The sequence below is a fragment of the Dermacentor albipictus genome, chromosome 7 (genome assembly GCF_038994185.2).
Source record: "Dermacentor albipictus isolate Rhodes 1998 colony chromosome 7, USDA_Dalb.pri_finalv2, whole genome shotgun sequence".
Taxonomy (NCBI): Eukaryota; Metazoa; Arthropoda; class Arachnida; order Ixodida; family Ixodidae; genus Dermacentor; species Dermacentor albipictus.
Window position 1 is genome coordinate 43,877,159 of NC_091827.1, and position 21,399 is coordinate 43,898,557.

The 21,399-nt window shown below is 43.8% G+C and overlaps 1 protein-coding gene across 2 annotated transcripts in view; it reads left to right on the forward strand.

Annotated features, from left to right (window-relative positions):
- The window catches only part of LOC135915252 (glycogen phosphorylase-like), a 48,326-nt gene that overhangs the window by 19,812 nt on the left and 7,115 nt on the right, over positions 1-21,399 (forward strand). For both annotated transcript variants that reach the window (XM_070521959.1, XM_070521960.1), the window contains 7 exons: positions 1,612-1,758; positions 4,564-4,727; positions 7,308-7,422; positions 9,829-9,930; positions 13,151-13,357; positions 17,382-17,603; positions 18,145-18,272. In XM_070521959.1, the coding sequence (XP_070378060.1) occupies positions 1,612-1,758; positions 4,564-4,727; positions 7,308-7,422; positions 9,829-9,930; positions 13,151-13,357; positions 17,382-17,603; positions 18,145-18,272 (1,085 nt within the window). The remainder of the gene's footprint in view (positions 1-1,611; positions 1,759-4,563; positions 4,728-7,307; positions 7,423-9,828; positions 9,931-13,150; positions 13,358-17,381; positions 17,604-18,144; positions 18,273-21,399) is intronic.

Sequence of the window (21,399 nt, forward strand, 5' to 3'; positions counted from 1 at the left end):
TTATCAAATAATATCTTCGATGTAACTCAGTACAGTTGAAGCCCATAATAACGAAATCAGCAGGCAAACCAAAAAATTTACTTTCACATAAATTTTGTTGCGAAATGAGACAGCACAGACAGGGAATTCGCTGCTACACAAAACTGTCTTGTCGAAATCCCATTAGCATACTTAAGTGAGCCTTGCTCGAGGCTGCAGAACCACATTTACGACATCACAAAGTGCGCCCCGTGTGTCGCTGATAACTTCCGGGGATATGATTACTTTTGCAAGATTGTATTCAACTTAGCACGAAGATTTGGCCTATGGGATTATATTCTCGCTCTGTCGCTTTGCGAGATTTCAGTTGGGTCAGCCTCTCCGAGCAACAGCATTCCTCCGATGCTCGGAGCATTCCTCCTGAGGACGCAGTCCTCAGGATGCATTGGTGCCTGTGGACAGCGATGCGACCAGTGCCAAATATGTGAAATCTCACAAAAGTGATCGTATTCGTGAAAGCGATCGCCCGAGAATATGGCCCCATCGTGCAAACCTACATCCGGCGACTCCGAATCTGCATGCGATGCCTGTTGGGTGGTACCAAAACAGGGGTGCTATCCCAAGCATTGTCATATTACTTCAAAGCGTTGCCACTTAGTGTCAGAAAGTGCAACTAGAAGCAAGCTGATGGATATACTATTTCACACTGTGAGCTACCGAACAAAAAGATATCGTCGATCACAGGATCACCACCCATGACAATGTTTTGCTTTTTTGGTGCTCTGAGCTAAACTGCTCAGAAAGTTGGCACTGCATTATGCAAAAGACACTAGAACTGGGCAATAAGCCCTCGAAAACTCCCTGTCATGTTGTTTTCACCACATAGCCCACCTATCATCACGCAGCTTGCATATTCAAAGAATGTATCGCAAGGAAATTGCATGCATTGAACAGCATGTGAAAATAGGTGCTCGCTAGTAAGAGGCTGTTTAATAATAATTGGAGAGGGTAGCCGAGTGAAATGCTTGGCAAACTAGTGCATGTTTAGCATATCAGAGATCGAAGAAAGACAGAAAAAGAAACATAAAGATGTCTACCTTCACACAAACTTGAAAATGTAGTCAACAGTGAGCAATAGGACATTATCAAAGTGCCAAGCAGAGCTTTGTGGCACCGTTAACAAATAAAATAATATCCATCTCTGTCTCCTTGGCAGTAGCAGCGCACACCCTGCTTGACAATATCGAAGAAATATAAGCAGCAATGGATAGTATAGAGGCATGGGTTATGAATTTATCGCTGCAAACTGCAATATCATGTCTGTTTCTTCACTGCTGTATATTTCCTTATGATGACCATACTCATTGTTGGCGTGGCTACATTGGTAAAAAATTCTGTGATAATGTTTGCCAGTGGTTGAGAGAGTGTTAGAAAAAAACCTGGCGGTCAAAACTTGGAGTTCTGCCCACCGACAGACAGGAGTGCACTGAAAATCTGGAGGACCATGTTGAAAACAGTTTTCGTTTCCTGAAATTTGGCTTAATTGAATTTTGCACCGAGAGCACAAGCAATTTTTTATTCTCGCGCACAGGGTTTTGCACTCGTTCACGTTCTTTCCGCTTTTTTTTCTAGGCTCTGGAACTGACGACTAAGACATGTGCCTACACGAACCACACGGTGTTGCCAGAGGCCCTGGAGCGCTGGTCATGCTCCATGCTGCAGAACATGCTTCCGCGCCACCTGCAGATCATTTTCGACATCAACGCACATTTCCTTGGCGTAAGTCTCGTGCAGTCGAATATCAATGTAACAAGGTCGTACTTGTAGAGGGAAACTTTGTTAAATCGTGAATTTCTTTCAGTCAGTGTTTCTGTGTCTTGGCAGTAGCAATTAACTCACGGGTTCCTTGAACAGCCATGGCGGATACCAAGTGGTCAGGGAGCATCTATACCATTAACAAAATTGGGCAAGAACCTTCACAGTGGATAAGCGACTATGGCATTCTGCTGATAAGGTCCTGGGTTCAATTCCAAGCCACGATGACTGTGTTTCGATAGAGTAGACTGCAATGACACTCATGTAGTGTGCTTTGAGAGCGCATTAATATAATCCTGGGTGGTCTTAATTAATCTCGGGCCATCAAGTGCCGGCATCCTCAGTAGCCCACTGTACAGTTTTGGAATGCGGTAATGTCTTTTTTTTATTATTTATTTATTTACATATACTGCTGCCCAATATAGGGCTATAACAGGAGTAGGAACATTGCACATTACTATACATTACACATTGAAAGCACACATAAACACAAAAAGTTGAATGATCAAAAAGAAGCGCTTTACATGTTAGCGAAGTGCTTACTAGTGGTAGCTATGAAATCTTTTAGTGATAGTGAACGAATGTTACCGGGTAGAGAATTCCAAAGCTCTATTGTACAGGAAAAAAACTATTTTAATGTGTTAGTACGGGCATAAATAGGTGTTATGTTTAAAGTATGGGAGCTACAGGTACAGCTTGCATGAGTAAATGGGATATATTTGCAGTCAGAAAGACCAGAAATTTGGCTGAAATTTTGGCAAATTAAATGGGTAGATTTTTGTTGAACGTTATTGAGCGAGCTTATTTCGCACTGTTTGTAGGGGAACCAAACAACAGATGCATACTCTAGAACAGGGTGAATTAGTATTTTATATAAGCGCAGTATTGTATCGCGGTGGGTCTTAGCCAAAGTACGGTGCAAATAACCTAATTTCTTTTAGGGCTTTCCCGTTTACAGATTCAATATGTTTAGACCATGAAAAATGTTTGGTTAAAATTACACCTGGGTATTTATACTGAGGCACTCTAAGATTTCATGCGGGAAAATCGTGGGGTGCATCTGTACGAGCAATGCTTCAACGCTATGCTGTACTTTTTCTCAGGTTCATGCATTACAGCTTACCTGTGCTGGGCAGGGCCCAAAGAGCAAGTGTCCTCCAGTCAGTTCAAGCTTAAGCACTGAGAATATGCCTTGGCCTTCCAAGATGTGCAACTTCAGCAGCAACTGTCATCATCGCGCGTGATCACCCAATCACAACATACATTCACGTTGATGCCTTAAGAATGCACATCAGGCATTTCACCCGGATTCCATCACACCACCTTGCCTCACTTACTGCTTCTAGGCCACACTCTGCATTCAGTGATCTAACTGCTTCGCATCGTTGAGTGCTTCCCTCAAACTTCACGCCTGCAGCTAGACCACCACTACCATTGTGATGCCTACATGCCCTCAAAGCCCTCCTAACCATTCCTGGAAATCAAAAGAAAACACAATAGTCATTTTTAGCCCTACAACAAGCCACACTACTGTTCCTGCATGAGAAACACAGATGCATTCACATTTACACCGATGGTTCAGTTTTTTCTACAAACTCAGCAGGAGCAGTGGTCATTCTCGCGAAGTCTGTCACCATAAAATTCAAGACATCGCATTTTACATCATCGGCAGCTGCAGAGCATGCCACCCTCCATGCTGCTCTTGAATGTATAATTGAAGAAACGTCACAGACATAGTAAATCTTCTCTGACTCCAAGGCTGTTCCAGTGCATTATGTCGCCATTTCGGCATGAACCGAATGAACAATTAATCGCTGACATAAGACTTCTTCATCACTACACAATAGAGAAAAAATACAACATAGTCTATCAGTGGATAGCGGGCCATTGTGGCATCTACAGAAACAACCGTGCAGACGAGGCTGCCCGATCTGCTCATGATGGCCTCCACTGTGTAGCTATACTGTTATCCAGAACAGACGCAGTTGCAGTGCTTCGTTTGCTTGTACGTGAACTTACACTTTCACAGTGGATCTCAAAGCAATTTACCAACGCCCGTATCCACAACTTGGATCCGAATCAACGGCTACGTCTTCCATCAGGACTATATGGAGCGTTGATAGAGCTGAGGAGATGCTTCTGTGCTGCTTGTGGCTTGGCGTGGCCTTCACGAATGCTTATTCATTTCGGATCGGAATGGCCAACCGCTAGCGGCGTAGCTAGGCTGTCTGGCACCCCAGGCCCTTAGCTCTTCTGTCACTGCCCCCCCCCCCCCCCCCCGTGTGTAGTCGAGGAAGGCGAGGATATCGACAATTTTCGGGTGTCTTCAGACGTATATGACACCCCCCCTACTGACCCCATGCACCCGGGGCCCACCCGGGGCCCAAAATAATGAACGGTGTGTTCTGGCGTTTTTACTCCAGCTTGTTTAATTCGACCCGCCGGATAATTTGATCAAATTCATCGGCCCCATCAGGGTTGACTTAACGGAAGTCGACTGTTACTAATACATGCCTATAACAAATATTGGATATAATGAAGGCATTTTCATTTCCAATGCGACTTTGTTATAACAAAGTTCGACTGTGCATGGTTTATACGGCAGCATAGACAATGCAGCGTTACTGTGTGGTTGACTTCATCAGACAGTGGATGCTTATGCCTACATTCCCACTGTTTGCATACCCTTTTGTCTGGTGTACTGATCTAACCGTCATTGTAAACTGGGTCCACCATACGCCGGTCAATTTACGAGTGTGCTTGTTCCAGGAGGTGAGCAAGAAATACCCTGGGGACCAAGACCGAATGCGGCGCATGTCGCTGGTCGAGGAAGAAGGTGAGAAGCGCATAAACATGGCTCACCTGGCAATTGTGGGCTCGCACAAGATCAACGGTGTGGCACGGATCCACTCCGAGATTCTCAAGAAGGGCCTGTGAGTATACATGCCGCAAACTGCGGTTTGATGACAAAGCTGTCTGCTTTCGCACAAATTAAGACGAGCCAGAACTATGCCTGTCGTCACGCTACTTCTTAACAACTTTTGTTAGGAGAGCCAATAGGCACTATGCAACTAATATATACAGTCTAAACCACTTAATTATGACAATATTTAAATGCCAAGAAAATCCCATTGTTGTAACCGGGTTGCATGAAAAAAGCACAAGGAAAAAACGCACATTTAATTAAACAAAACAAAAGAAGTGCAGGTGAACCCACTTTTGGCATTACAAGTTTTAACAATACTCGTACAACAATGAGCAGCCCCAACAACGCGAACTTCTGCATGTGTTACATGGCGAAATGGACCGCTTACTACAATGTTCCAATGCCGCACTACTGGCCATAAGAATTACATCTGGCTGCTAGGTGTCTGCGCCAGAAGGAAACAAAAACAAAATCCAGGAAGAGAAAAGAAACGTGCGAGCCTCCGCGTTCACCTGTTTGCCACATGCCTTTACCACACCCGCCCTTGCGCTGCACACCTTGCATGACATACCTTCAGTGTATCGCCCTCTCACACCTCTCTCCCGCCCTTCCGATGCACAAGTGGACTTTTTCAATGTTAGAGGGGTAAAAGAAAAACGGGAGAAACATGCAAGGGTGGTGATGCGACAAAGGCATGCCATGAGGGATGTGCAGCACAAAGGGTGTGGTGGTGGTGGTGGCAAAGCACAAGTATGAGGCGTGTTGGTGGGTGCGACGACTTGCATTTTAAACATTTGTTTTCAAGAATTTTGCATTCTTTTTTTTTTTCTTTCCGCGCAAACACCCAGAAGCCAGATTTAATTATGACCCAAAACGTGGCATGGGAGCATTGTAGTAAGTGGTTCGTTTCGACTTAGAACGCATGCAGAAGTTGATGGTGCATTGCATGCTCATTGTTATATCCGATATATTGTTAACACCGGTATTGTTATAAGTAGGTTTGGTTGTATAGTCTATATATTCATTGTTATGCAAAGAATGACATGCAAAACCATAATTCCAGATGCAATGTGTTATTTTCTGATTTATTGAACGTGGCAGGGGTAACGCAAAGCTCTGTAATGTGCACTGTTGGTCACGTGCCCACACCTTCTGCACATATGACAGAGGTGCACAGTACAGACCTGTAGCTCCACTTGAACACAACGACCACCTGCAGCTGTTGGGTACACCACTCTTATTGTAGAACACTACATCTGCACTCGGTGCCCTGTAGCTGCCTGGCATTAACTTGAAGTAAATTTGTTGGTTAATTACAATGCTCAGTAATGTTTTATGGTGCTGCTGAGATACATTTCTGCATTGTGTTCTGACTATCTGTAGTTTGTTTCTGTCATTTTTGGTGCAGAAATGCTCAATCTTTTATGGAGCTTTTTTTTTAGATTTTTATTTCACATGCTGTGTTGACTGGTTATCCTCTGATGAATGTACACAATGTTGGCTCTGCCAGTGAAGAAAAACATTTCATGGAGCTTTTTTGTGCAAATTTGCAAACAAGCAATTTCACTTCCGCTGCCAGCGTTTTCTGCAACCTGTACTGTACAAAACGCCGAGGCTCCCTGCTAGGTATTGCTGTCACTGATCTAGTTGTGTCATGCACACTGTCATCCATGTTGAAGTTCAGGGTGCAGAATAATGAAACACAAGCCTCGCATTTATGTGTTCACAAGTAAATCCTTTTGAATGACTCCATTCGAAAAGCTTGCAAGCCTTGCAGCTAGATAGTATGGTGTGAATGTGTGTGAGTGATCGTACTGACAGGCAGTGTTATATTTGGGCAGTGGGGAGAGGAGTTGCCTGCAAAAGGGTTGTCTCTCCCCCCGGTCTTAGGGTGCATTCCACTTCTGGCCAGCATTGGAGACAGTGTTTTAACAGCTGAAATGGTAGCCTCGAACCTAAGTAGGTGGAAACATACGGCCTACATATCTGAGACTTGATTTCATGTCACATCATCAAGAAAATGCTAAGTGAAGTGCACATTATTGCTGTATTTTTACTTTTTTGGTCTCCAAACCTATGATAACAAAACATGGCCTGCATTAAACACTTAAGAAACCATTACTGCAATGTCTTGTGCGAAGGCCACCTCCCCTTCTAATTTCCAAGCTGTCTGCTCAGCTGCCGTCTTGTCTGGACAGCAAATAAGCCTACATCGCTTTTGAGTTAATTGCTGTCTTCACGAGGCTGCCTTTTTTTGCCAGCTTTGTCAAAATTGGTTCGAGACTTGAGATGGCTGCTGTCTGTTTAGCTATCTATTCAGCTGTCTACGATGAGTATTGGAACACTGCCTTAGTGAGTGCTACTGCATGCCTGCAGTGAGGAGCATCGGCTGATTGGCTGGGACTGTATCATGCGTGATTTCCATTTCTTTGATCCGATTCACTTTTCATCATCTTTCACACAAAATGGCTGATGCCAGCAATAGTTGGCGCTCAGCATTATGCTCGACAATGACAAAGGATGGAAGGGATGGCAAGACATTGAAAGCGTTGTTAAAAAATGCATCCCCTGTTGCTGGCAACTGCAGGTTCAAGGACTTCTACGAGATGTACCCCGAGCGTTTCCTGAACAAGACCAATGGCATTACTCCCCGTCGGTGGCTCCTGCTCTGCAACCCTAGTCTGGCCGATCTCATTGCCGATGTGAGCCTCGCCCTTTGCAGCCACATTGTGGCAGTCTTTTTCTAGGAGTGGTTGTGGTATGTATTATCTCATTTGATGCGCAACTACAGTCGCCGCCCGATAATTCCGACATGCTTGACTATTCGAACAGCTCCACCGACCGACATTTTGGACGCCTTGCAGTGCACGGTGTGATAATTCGGACTCAAACTGCACGATCAATGCATGCTAATTTGGCCACCGAGTTGAGCAGAAATACTTATATCTTGGTTTTGATGCGTCAATGGCAGTAGTCACTGACTGTTCCCAAACTGCAGGACAAGCCAAGACTCTAAGTTGTAAAGGCTACATGCACAATTTGTCATGCGAGTTTCGTTCATGTAAACAGTGATTGTTTATGTGTTGCATCGCAACACGGTTCTAGGCAAATTCTTCAAACAATGCCAAGTGGTGCCAAGTCAGCCCTTGATGTGTGCGTGAAGGGAAATGCCGAACAGTGACTGTTGCAAAGAAATACATGATCAGTCAGCTATTATAGTGCTGTCAACTTTTGTTATGTTGCCAGGGGATGAAGGTCTGGTGGATGCATTGACTTTACTACTTTCATCTCTGTAATGACTGCATGACAATGGTTGATATAAAGGCCCCGATTTTGTAGCAATGCTTTCCGCTTGATTCTGAGTTACTCTATGGTCTGCCATATTCCGGCCTAGGGGTATAGCTGCAGCAGTGGCCTAGCGGTAGAGCATCCGTATCGTATGCGGGGGGGGGGGGGGGGGGGGGCAACGAGCTCAAATCCCGGTGTCGTTGGAAACACATCAATTTTTGTTCTAACGGTAGAGATGTTCCCTGGCCTGGCGCTCGGCTCTCTTGGGGGGGTTCACATCTTAAAAAAGGGCCCAACAGAGGTTTACGAGTTCTCCCTAGGCGCCTCTTGTCCAACCACAGATGGCCTTGTTGAGGAGTATCTGCCAGGGCTGTGGGAACCACCGGGTCCCAACCAGTAAAATAGGTACAAGTGCACTCCCAGCCTGGTGCTCGGCTTGGAAAGGAGTGTTTGTCTCAAATCCAAAGGCGTCCCCACCTCAATAGGTGCATTCAGGGTGCCACATGGGAAATGGCTGCCATGTGAGTGTCACTTTTTTGGTTTTTTAAGGCTCATGAGGGGTTCTACAGAAATTTAGGGTGCAGGTTCCTTTCCCAAGCGTACCACCCCTGAAAAGAGCAGAACAGCAGGCGAGGTATACTTGTGCCCATTTAAACCAGTCGGTGCCTGGCGGCGGTGGGAATCGAACCCATCCCCTCCCGCAGCCGAGGCGGGCACTCTACCACGTGGCCAGCTGATCCTGTTAAAATGCGCAAAGCATTGTTCTGACCACTGACTGATGAAGCGTGAAAAGGAATAGCATAAAAAATGGCATCACTTCAAAAATGTGGCGACGGGCTGTCTAGGACAAAGGCAAGCGTATATGTGTGTAACAACGCATTGACAAATTTGGACTGTATTCTCGATCACATGCAAAGGTACTTTCGCTTTGCAATATTTCACATTATTAGCACCAGGCGCATCGATGGTAGACAACATTCGTCATTGTAATAAGACAGGATGCTTGGTACTGTACCAAGAATGCCATTGCTCGTAAATACCGACGCATCTTGCACTAGTCACGTGAGACCGAATGTACCAGACACCTGAAAGTGATGATCCAAGACTATGGCACGCCTTTCTTTGCGATTTGTGGGATAAGATCACTTATTTTCTGGCAAATTCAGTACTTGAGACTCGTGATTATTTGGAGTGCTTGGCTATCACCGTCAAGTCCGAATTACCGGTCGGCTACTGTATATCAGAGATGCATGAAATGCGAGCAGTGCAGTTAAATGTAACTGCAATATTGTGAATGAATTTTATACAGTGACCTAGGTTTTTTTCTTTTGAAAAGGACAGTGTATAGGTGTAAACATCACTATTCGGGCCTTGAAGTTTTGTTATTGTCGTAATCTGAATGTAGGCATATAAAAAGTCATTATACAGTCATACCTCACGTAAAACACACAAACGTAACAAATTATCATACATACTAATAACGTAAATATAGATTTCATTTTTCCGATATCAGCATGCAATAAATATGTGCTATAATGATTGTCAGGGGCAACGAAAGTATTTTTGTATGAAATGTTATTTCATGTTTCACGGTTTATCACTTCCGGCAGCTGCTCATTAGATAAGTTGACAACCAGAATGCCATCGCTCCAAGAAGGCGTTGTGCCGGATGCCACATCATGCAAAAGTACCTCTGCAAGCAATCATTCGAGAATACAGCCCCATGTTTCAATTCACTCGAGACGTCTGATCCGAAACTGACTCATTGTGCCTATCAGCTCTGGGTTTGAAGTTGTCGCCTTCGTATCTGTTGTTCCCAGAAAATTGGCGAGGACTGGATCGTGCACCTGGAGCAGCTGACCAAGCTGAAGCCTCTGGTCAACGACAAGACATTCCTGCGAGACTTGCAGAAAGTGAAGCAGGTCGGTGCTCCTCGAGAAAAAAAAAAGAAAGAAAAGAACAAGTGCTTTAGGAAAATCATGCATATGACTTTTAGCATGTGCTTTAAAAGGTGAGAGTGTGAAATGCCACTTTTGTGAATTCATACATGAGACACTGTCTTACATAACCCTACAGTCCATGGGTCAGCACACAGCCATAATGTTAACCCTCTCAAGTGTTGTGTATGCATTTGTGCATGCCAAAGTAGCGCATCAAAATGAAAAACACTGCAGAATTTAGCAATGTTTAAAACATGCTGTGTACATCTTGATACACTTGTTATTGGACATTTCCTGCGAGTTTGATAAATATATGCAAAGTGTTTTGGTGAAAGGAGCTGGAAGGTAAATGGAGAGTTTTAGAATTGAGGGCCCAAGGATCCGGGTCCCCAAGCCGCGTTGTGTCGGTTGCTCTTGGGTTTAGAGGAGCAGCAGAGTTTGAGGATTGGGTCGAACGCAGACAGCGTTGGGTTGAGCGCTCGGGGCGCCGCAGTGTGGAAAATATAAAGGTTCTTGAAGGCAAAAATAGATTGACCTCTTTTCTTACAAGTGGAAATGAACAGAATGCATTTTTGAGCAAAAAGAACGATCAATGGAATGTAAGAAACGTAATCACTGTGTTAGTACCGGTTAGTATTACGAATTAAGTGTGCAATTCCAAGCAAAGCAAAACCAATTGAAGCCAAGTGTTCTTACTTGGTGTTTTCTTGTGATGCACTGCGAAAAAGCACTGTGAGTTCGCCTGCGTGAAAAGGCAAAAATCAGTCGAAGTGCAGCAAGCTTGCTCTGCGACCATCTGCTGTTGGCGACCAATGTTGAGAGCGTGATTGAGTGATAGGTGACTTGCAAAATGGTGGCCGCCCTCTTCCATACATAGCCGTGGTCGTACCACTCACTAGAAGATCTGGCTGGAAAACAACAATGATATCCACTGTTACGTTAGCTGCAACAAGTCTGGCCTGCAAACAAGAAGAGAGATGATAGTGTGCTGTCTGGCTTTTGTTTGACCCCTCTTTTAGTGCTGTTTGTCTTTCCAAGTCATGTACCAGCTAGGTCATTGATATTATATAAAGGCATCAATTCGTAAACTAAATTTAAGTTTTTTTTTAATAGCATCACTTTAAAAAAATAGCATAAGGGTGATAGCCTAATTTGATGTGAGTTAGCCGCATGCCTTAGTAATGAGACACTTTTGTCAGAAGTTAAGCAAAGTGTTGATTCGGCAACACAAAATCGTGCATCTTCGTTGTTAAAGCATTCTTGTCCAGGGAATGTGAGTTGTGTTTGTGCGGTGTACATCCTCCATATATATATATATATATATATATATATATATATATATATATATATATATATATATATATATATATATATATATATATATATACACACACACACATAGAGAGAGAGAGAGAGAGAGAGAGAGAGAGAGAGAGAGAGAGAGAGAGAGAGGGGGGGGGGATATGAGTGGTAGTTGGGTAGTTGTTGGCAGAGAACATTCCCCCCAGCTCCCGCAATAAATTTCTGACTAAGCCACTGGCCACAGTAGTCCAGTAGCTGTCGCATTGCGCTGGGCCACATTTTGATGGGGGCGAAACGCAAAAACGCTCGTGTTACTCACTCAGATTTAGGTGCACAGTAAAGAATTCCAGGTGGTCAAAATAATCTGGAGTCTCCCACCAGGGCGTGATTGATAATCATATTCTGGTTTTGGCATGGAAAACTCATTTTTTGCCTTAACACCTTAATTAGCTGAAAACATCTGCATGCACATGGCGAAAGTAATTTTTCTCGTGCCTCTTGTAAAATGTGCTTTTCGTGGCCTAAAAACGGAGATCAAGCTGTAGAATATTGCACGATAGGTTGGCATGTCAATGCTGTATTCTGGATTTTCATGTCGACTCTGCAGTATTCAAAACAAAATTCACGTGTGCTCCTTGTAGACCGTGGCGGCACATTTGTCTAAATGAAATTGTCATTAATTTTTGTAAAAAAGAAAGGAAATATACAATGTCTTTAAGCCACGTTAATACAGTTCCACGTGCGTCTGACTTTATATCCAAGATTAATAGTTTACATAATCATATCTGTGTTACAAGCTCTTACAGTGGCAAAGCATTGGGAACTTCCAATACTGTTTTTTATTGCAAATGGCGCAGGGACATTTACAACATATGAAAGCTAATGAACTGCTTTCAGAGTTAGAGCTGACCCTTCAATGACTTTCATTTCATTTTTGGAGCACTGTTATTGAGGCTGCACACTTTGACATAGCAAAGTGAGTTCATACATTAGCATATTCATTATCATCATCAGTTTATTTTTGTGTCCATTGGTAGTACAAAGGCCTCTCCTAGCGATATTCATTATATACCGTAGAACTCCATTGATGCGTTTTTCAAGGCACCCTGGGGAAAAAAAAGTAACATCCTCGAAAACGTAGCCATAAGGAAGGCAGCAAATATCCTTAGCTATCCCAGAAACAGTTCTGAATGGCTGTCTGTAGAGTTATTAGATGTCTCAGGCTCGTATTGTGACCGGGGATGGCATGTATGCATGTATATTTAAGGGATCACTTACAATGGTTAGTGACAGTGGCCTCTTTAAACTCTTAGTATGCTTGACAGCACTTTTTTGCATGTGCTTCAGCACACAACACGAATTTATTGCGGTGAGGTGGGCTCCAAAATAAATGTAGCCCTGTGCTCGGTGGATCTTGGCCCAGCGTGCTTAGTTCCCGGTAGGTTTTAACTGATGCACATTTCACTTAGGGCACTTTGCCAACTGCTCTGTGCCTGTGTGCAGCGCCTGGCTTGTGCAGCTTTGGTCGCTTATTGCGAACTAAGGTTGCTTGTTGCAACGTGCCGGTCGCTTGTTGCAACGTACAAGCTGGCTGCATTGCTAAATTTATGGGATCGTCACGTTCAAATGCAATGCAAGATGTGGGAACATTACAGATTGGCGACATATTCAATGGGGTTTAGGTTGAGATCACGATGTAGCAGCTTGGAAAACGCAGCAGCAATGAACATATCGACAGGGTTCCATTGTATCAGCATTATGCAGCAAGTGTCACTAAACGTTACCCTGTGAAAGCTTGTGAATGACATTAACTGAGAAGCGCACTTTTTTCAAAGCAGCACTGAATTTGCCCATCTGACAGGGGTATCACATGGGTCCATGCTGATTCCTTTGGTTGCAGGAAAACAAGATGCGGCTGTGCGAGTACCTGCACAAGACGACGGGCATCAAGCTCAACCCAGCGTCCATGTTCGACATGCAAGTGAAGCGTATCCACGAGTACAAGCGACAGCTGCTCAACTGCCTGCACATCATCTGCCTGTACAACCGCATCAAGGCAGACCCCTCGGCGCCCTTCGTGCCACGTACCATCATGATCGGTGGAAAGGTGCACAGCTTGCTTTCTTTGTTTCGTTCATGTTTTGCCACTCAGAAGATGTTGATTTTGCCATAATGAAGCATTGGTGCCATCTGTCCATGCTATGATGAAAAAGCAGCTTTCATCATAGCTGTGAAAGCACAGACCATTTCACTATTTAGAGACTCTGGCAAGGTTCTGCAATTTTTCGTCACAGGAATGAAGTGGGCTAAAAGGATGATGGCAAACTACAGTAATGCTGGCAGGACATAAGCTTACAGATTTAAAATTTTTTCTTTGCAGCTGATCATAAATTACAAATCAGTTTTGATGTAAAATGATACGCACTTCTCTTGTGTAAAAACACATAACGATGTGCCTTATATGTTGAGCCATCTTCAAAACACACTACTTTTATTTTGCCATAGCAAGCTGATAGGATACGGGACCAGAATTTTCTTGGCATTGTAAGCTCCCTGCTGCCAAGGCATGTGTAAAAACAGTCCGTACCAGGTGCTCCCTTAGGTAACACTCGATACATGGTAAAAAAAAATCCTGCCAGAAACCATCTAAGAATGACTGTCGATGCTGATGCAATTAGCATTCAAGCAATGTAGTGGTGCACTGTATTGCCACTGCTGAAACGCGTCATGTATGAGGCGTGTTCAGGCATGACCCAAGTTGGCGTGACCCAAGTTGGCGTGACGCAAGTTTGCGTGACCCAACTTGGCGTGACCCAAGTTGCTGTGACCCAAGTTGGCGTGACCCAACTTGGCACGAAAGTGGTTCATTGACGGGCGGCACATACCCAGCCTTCACTTTGCTCATCCTTTTAGTGCTGTTCTCGCCTAAACATGAACGACCAACTAGCCTATGCTTTTACGTTAATAATCTAATGCAGTGTAAGCCATTCCACTTGCCAACGCAACGCAATCCAGTGTTATAGCGCGAACTCACCGAGGTTGCTCCATGGCCTTGGAGTTGAGCTGCTAAGCACGAGGACGAGGGATCAAATCTCGGCATTGGCGGCCGCATTTCATTAAGGCGAAATGCAAAAGCGCCCGTGTACCGTGCATTGTGGGCGCACGTTAAGGAATCCCCGGCGGCCAAAATTATTCAGGTGTCTCGCACTATGCAACATGCCTTATAATCAGATAGTGGCTTTGGTACGCAAAACCACCCCAGAATTAAAATTTTAATAATAGCACGGTGGAACGATTCCATTAGGTCAGTTCCACTTTTCACAATGAAGCACCGTTTATACAGACAAGAAATAACGAAAAACAAAGGGCTCGAAGCAAACAATTACTTTTGTTTTTTAGTCATCATTTTATTTCTTTATGCAATCGTGAAGTGGCCTACTTGGAAGGTAAATATGGCACTGCTTGAATTTCGCTTCTGATGTTGTGCCATGAGATTGCTATTCTTAATGTCCAGTCTCTTGTTTGAGGCTGTGTGTGAGCAGGCGTGGGTTGCAGGAGTGATGTGGTAGCGTATACAACCTGCATGCGATTCATTTATCAAACTCATTTGGCTGTCAGCATACGTTCTGTGTTCTCTTTGCTCGTACCTGGCGTAAGCTGTGTCATTGAAAAGTTACTTTCTTTTTTTTTGCGCATTGTGTGCAATGATTGCTGAAGAATCTGTTTGATCTGCAAGAACTGGCTGCTCTCTATATGAAATGTCTATCAACTGCAAGGGTCCCAGAAAACTGGAAGAATTCAAACATTATACTAATCCACAAAAAGGGAGACATTAAAGAACTGAAATATATAGGCCTATTAGCTTACTCCCAGTATTATATAAAATATTTACCAAAATAAGCCCCTATACGACCAAGGCAACACTGGACTTTAGTCAACCAAGGGTACAGGTGCCCTTCAGGAAGAGATTCTCTACAATGGATCACATCCCTGTCATTAATCAGGTTATCGAGAAATCCGCAGAGTAACAATAAGCTTCTCTATATGGCTTTCATAGATTACAAAAAAGCATTTGATTCAGTAGAAATACCAGCAGTCATAGAGGCATTGCGTAATCAAGGAATACAGACCACTTACGTAAATACCTTGGAAAATATCTACAGAGATTTCACAGCCACTTTGATCCTACACAAGAAAAGTAGGAAGATACCTATAAAGAAAGGAGTCAGACCAGGAGACACAATCTCTCAAATGCTATTCACTGTGTGCTTGGAAGAAATATTCAAGCTGTCAAACTGGGAAGGTTTAGGAGAAAGGATCGATGGCGAACACCTCAGCAACCTTCAATTTGCTGACGACATTGTTCTATTCAGCAACACTGCAGACGAGTTACAACAAATGATTGAGGACTTTAACAGAGAGAGTCTGAGAGTGGGGTTGAAGATTAATACGCAGAAGACAAAGATAAATAATGATAAATAACCGGGCAAGGCAACAAGAATTCAGGATCGCCAGTCAGCCTCTAGAGTCTGTGAAGGAGTATTTTTACCTAGGTCAACTAATCACAGCGAACCCTGACCATGAGAAGGAAATTCACAGAAGAATAAAGATAGGTTGGATTGCATATGGCAGACATTGTGAGCTCCTGACTGGGAGGTTACTGTTATCATTGAAAAGGAAGGTATACAATCAGTGCATTTTACCGGCGCTGACATATGGGGCAGAGAATTGGAGACTGACAAAGAAGCTTGAGAACAAGTTAAGGACTGTGCACAGAGAGATACAACGAAGAATGATAGGCATGACTTTAAGAGACAGAAAGAGAGCTGCTTGGATCATAGAGCAAACGGGGTATAGACAACATTCTAATTGAAATGAAGAGAAAAGTATGGCGCTAGGCAGGTCATGTAATACGTAGGTTAGATAAACGTTGGACCATTATGGTAACAGAATGGGTACCAAGACAAGGGAAGCGCAGTAGAGGACGGCAGAAGACTAGGTGGCGTGACGAAATTAGGAAATTTGCGGGCACTAGTTGGAATCTATTGGCGCAGGACAGGGGCAATTGGAGATCGCGGGGAGAGGCCTTCATCCTGCAGTAGACATAAAATAGGCTGATGATGATGATGGCATACCCAGTGCAAAAATACCTAATGACCCAAGAGCAGCACATGCCACATACCCAGTGACATAAGCTGGTTCAACGGGTCGTTTCAAACCCGGCTCCTTCAGAACAGCAGCCCCGATACTCTACTCATTAGGACAAGAACTACCCAGTGAGTGATCCAAGTTGGCATTGAAGAGGTTAGACACAAACAAACAGGTGTACAGACGTACTGCAAACTTGGTGAACTTCCCAAGAATGCTAGTCGCATTATATAGGGCAGCTGCATCAAGGCACGGCTGAGGTTTCCAGTGATGCAGGCCATTTCTGTGTTGACCAACCTGTGAACAGTGAAGTGCCAAGTGAAAAGGCAACCGGTTCAGTGAAAATCTGCTGGTTGAACAACAGTAAAGCAAGCGCCACTGTTTTATCTGTGCAAAGGCTATCCGATCAGGAACCTGCACAGGTTTTTATTGTAGCTTTTTGCTGCTTTCTGCGTGAGATACCAACTACCCCCATTCGCTGCTAAAGTCGGACACTGCATGGCTTCTTGGCACACAAATGCAGTTGCGTTACTGGTAAGCAAAAACCAAACAAATGGAAATTGTTCTGATACACATATGCAAGAGGCACTGAATCTCTTATCTTTCAGTTAATTCTTTGGTGTCTCATTCCTTGTTTTTGTTTGCTTATGCTGAAGAATGCTCCAGTGCTGTTGAGGATCAGAGTCGGCATGCTTGATTGGAATGCCAAGTGAGATTGTCACTGGCACTATGCAGGACAATGTAGGCACAGCCACGGTGGCTTAGTGACTACGGCATTCTGCTGCCAAGCACAAAGTTGTGGATTCAACTCCTTGTCGCAGTAGCCACACTCCAGTGGGGTCAGAATGCAAAGGTGTTAATGTACATTGAAGTATCGCAGGTGGTCAAAATTAATCCGTTACCCCCCACCTACAGCGTTCCTGATAACCAGTGTTTTGCATTGAGATGTAGACCCTACAATTTGATTTGATTTGATGATGCAGGCGGCTCCGGGCTACTACACAGCAAAGCAGATCATCAAGCTGATTATCGCGGTGGGCAATGTGGTGAATCACGACCCTGTGGTTGGGGACAAGCTGAAGGTGATCTTCCTGGAGAACTACCGTGTCAGCCTGGCCGAGAAGATCATCCCAGCCGCCGACCTCAGCGAACAGATCTCCACCGCCGGCACAGAGGCTTCAGGCACCGGAAACATGAAGTTCATGGTTGGTCTCCTTGCTCTGACGTTCTTGTTATTTTGCGGCTGGAGTGGTCTGCATGTATTTATTTTATCTCACTTGTAGCTTTTGGGTATTGCAGTGCCCATTGTCAGGACTTGCTGTGAGCCCAGTTGGTGTATACTCAACATAAATATGCACCTCTTTGTTGTCTGTTTCTTCCCATTTACGTGGGTGTGTCTTTTTTTCATTGTGTTTTTTTTACCTCTCATGTCAAGTGTCCATGCATCGTGTTGTGCTGCCTTTGCACCTCACCTTTACGGCTGAGCATAATGTTTCTGACACTTGCTTCTAGATGGCGATGTGGATGTGTAAGTTTCTTCAACGCTTCAACCAACTTTATGAATGACCGCAATTACAGGCAGGGGAAGGGTATATGCACATTGTATATGTGTACATATGTATATGTAATTATATGTGGGGGAAGGTTATGTACGAAAAAATATGGCATTCTGAGCAGTGCCTTTGTGTGGATGGTCTGTTCTTCTTTCATTACAAATGTTTCACGTACGTGATTTTTTTTTTGTAGCTGAACGGTGCTTTGACCATTGGCACCCTGGACGGTGCTAATGTTGAGATGCAAGAAGAAATGGGCCCAGAGAACATCTTCATCTTTGGAATGACCGAGCCAGAAGTTGAAGACCTCAAGAAGAGGGGGTGAGTGCTGTTTGAATCTCGTTGATTTTCATGAGTCACTCGTGTGCAGAGCTGCTGAATCGGTGAAAGACGACTTGCACTTGCTTACTATATTTGTATGAATGGTAACACAAGATTTCTTTGCGAGAAAAGAACGCCTTTGCATTATATTTGGATGCGAGCTCCAAATATCAGAAGCCCAAATGCGAGAAACAGTTTTAGACTGCTCTTCTGGCTAGGCCACAGTTAGACCTGAAGTTGTCATTTCTTCTTTGCAGAAAGGCTGGGTGATGGTGGAGGCTACTTGTTGTTTCCTGCCTGCAAAAATTCATTCTGTCATTATTTTTAATGAGTGTGCCATTTGTTACAAACCAAGCAGAAGTTCGCCTTGATGCAAACTCTGCTTGTTCTGTTCCACGTACAGGGTTTGTCCGTAAAGTAATGAGACTGCCTGCCACATGGCGCTGCAGTCACCCCAGTATTGCGCTCCCCGGAGGCGGGATTTGTGGTGGGGGTTTTAAAGTAAGTAACGCACCAGACGGCAGTCACGTCCGAGCTCTGACACAGTGAGGATCTGAAGTGGTGTGAAAGCTGTTTTAGAGTTTTTGTCACCGCAGAAAACGTCAAAAATGGAGCGTTCACTGGAGCTGTGGTACGTGGTTAAATTTTGCTTTCACCTTCTAAGACGATTGCCTTGGTTAAGGAGACTTACACAGACGACACCCTGTCAAGGGCCCAGGTTTTCCAGTGATTCAGTCAGTTCAAGAACGGATGGGAGGTTATTGAAGACATGGAGCGATGTGGACTTCCTTCGACAAGTGGTTTGTACAAAAATATGGCCAAAGTAAACGACCTCCTGGACTCTGACCGTCGTTTCAGTGTCAGATTAATTGCCGAAGACATCAACATGTGCTAAACAATGGTTCGTGTTAATTATTTCTGAAAATTTGAACATGAACATGCAGGAGGTGTGTTCGAAATTGGTGTCAAAAGTGTTGAGTGATGAACAAGAACAATGACGAGTTGACATTTCCCGTGAGATGTTGATGCAGTTAGAAAGTGAACAGGATATTTAAATGGTGTAATAATGGGCGACGAATCATGGGTGCTACTGTATGACCTCAGAACCAAGCGCCAAAGTTTGGAGTGACACACTGCGAACTCCTCGCAAACTCCCCATGGCCCAACAAAGCGAGAATGTTGAATTCCAAGGTAAAGAAAATGTTTGTTGTCTTTATTGACAAGTGTAGGGTGGTCCACAAACAATTTGTACCTTCGGGATGAACAGTCAATGCCGTGCTCTACAAAGAAGTCCTTGAGTGCCTTCACAGAGCCATCAAACGGAAATGGCCAAAGGTTGCCGATTGCTGGAAGCTCCACCACGACAACACTCCACCACACCATCTTCGTAGGGCCGCCTACCTTTCCCAGATAGGGGCCACAACCTTGCCGCAGCCACCATAGAGCACCGATATGAGCCTGGCACATTTTCCTGTTCCCAAAGCACAATAGAAGCCTGAAAGGTCACCTTTTCAGTGATGTTCCTGCCATCCAACGGGCTGTCACAGAGTCTCTGAAAGAGGTTACGGCAGCTGACTTCCAGGGATCCTTTGCAGTGTGGGAATCACATCAGCAGTGTGTATCGACGCTCAAAGGAGACTGTTTTGAAGAGTTTTGATATGTACTGATCGGATCAATAAATTCTTTTTACCAGACCCAGTCTCATTACTTTACAGACAAACCCTGTATTCCGTGTTCTGTTTAATGATAGTGAATGTGCTCTCTTCGCTATAACATTGTCGACACAAACAGGAAGAACAGCCACTGGAAAGTCGAGTCATGTTTGACTGTTCCAAGTTGCACATATTTTATTAAGCATGTCGCACATCCATGCTTCTGACAGGAGATTCGAAGGTTGAGTCTCGCAAGGCCTCCCACAAAATCACGGACCATTGGGAACCCCTGTTGCATCGCATATTGCGAGTTTGTGTTACAGTATTTGTTGTAATACAATTAAAAAACATTTAATGAGTTGCCAAGTGCCCCTTTACGTTAACATTACATTAAATTCATGTTACATTCACATGGTCACAAAGGTTTTGTGAAAATGTGGCATACATCTTTGCTGATGCCAAACATATATTGCTATTTTGGTTGCAGAGGTGGTCGGCCTACTTTAAACAGCCAAACCTGGTGACAGCAGTTTGCATTACCGTTCCTGAGAACCTACATTCAGGAACAGCTTAGTATGTTGGAATTTAAGGGGGGATGCTACACTTGAATGCCAGCTTTACTATTTATGGATAAATCTTACCCAAATTTGCGGACCTTGTATGTCTGGATGTGGTGATACCGAAATTGTATTTTTTTTTTTGTCCTAGGGCAAGTGGTACCTGATATACCGTAGAAACGGGGTACTTTTGCCTACAGGTAAATTAGAATCTACACAAAGAAACCGAACACATTGGTTAAAATAGAGAAATAATCTAGAACCTCTAAATAACGTTTTTTTTTTTTGCCGCAAGTTAAAACACTCACAAAAGTGTGTGTTTATGTGTCTTCCTTTTGTGTATGTTTTAACTTCCGGCAAAAAAACATGCCTTTTAGCAAGCACCAACTAGGCCAACAAGCAGTTGTGTTAGGTTTCTAAGGTGTGCACTAAGGTAGTAACCAATATAATGGGTCAGCTTTAAACTAGAGTGGGAGCCCACCAAAAATTTCTTGGAAAAATTGTGATCTTGACTTGTGAAACATGACTAATTAAAACATTTTCTGAACAAAATATTCTGCTAAAATTTGGCTTAGTGCACACTGCATGCATTTATATTTTCAGTAAAGAAAGAATTGCAATAGCTAGAATAGAGCAGACGCTACCTTTTGTCCAAAATTACAAGCATGTCGACATTGTTCTGATAAATCAAGAAAATACATCTCAAAGCATCTGTCTTGTGACATAACTTACAAATTATTATGGAAATGAAGAATCCTGGAATGTTGTGGTATGAATCCTATGAAAATTAAGGGTTTTGGAGACTTGCAAATAACAAAACTGAGCTATTTTTGTGCCAGCTTCCTGTCCTGAAGGGGAGCTTTTCCCCTCAACATTTTCAGCGTCCTGCATTCTACTGCTGTTCAGTCCATTTATGCC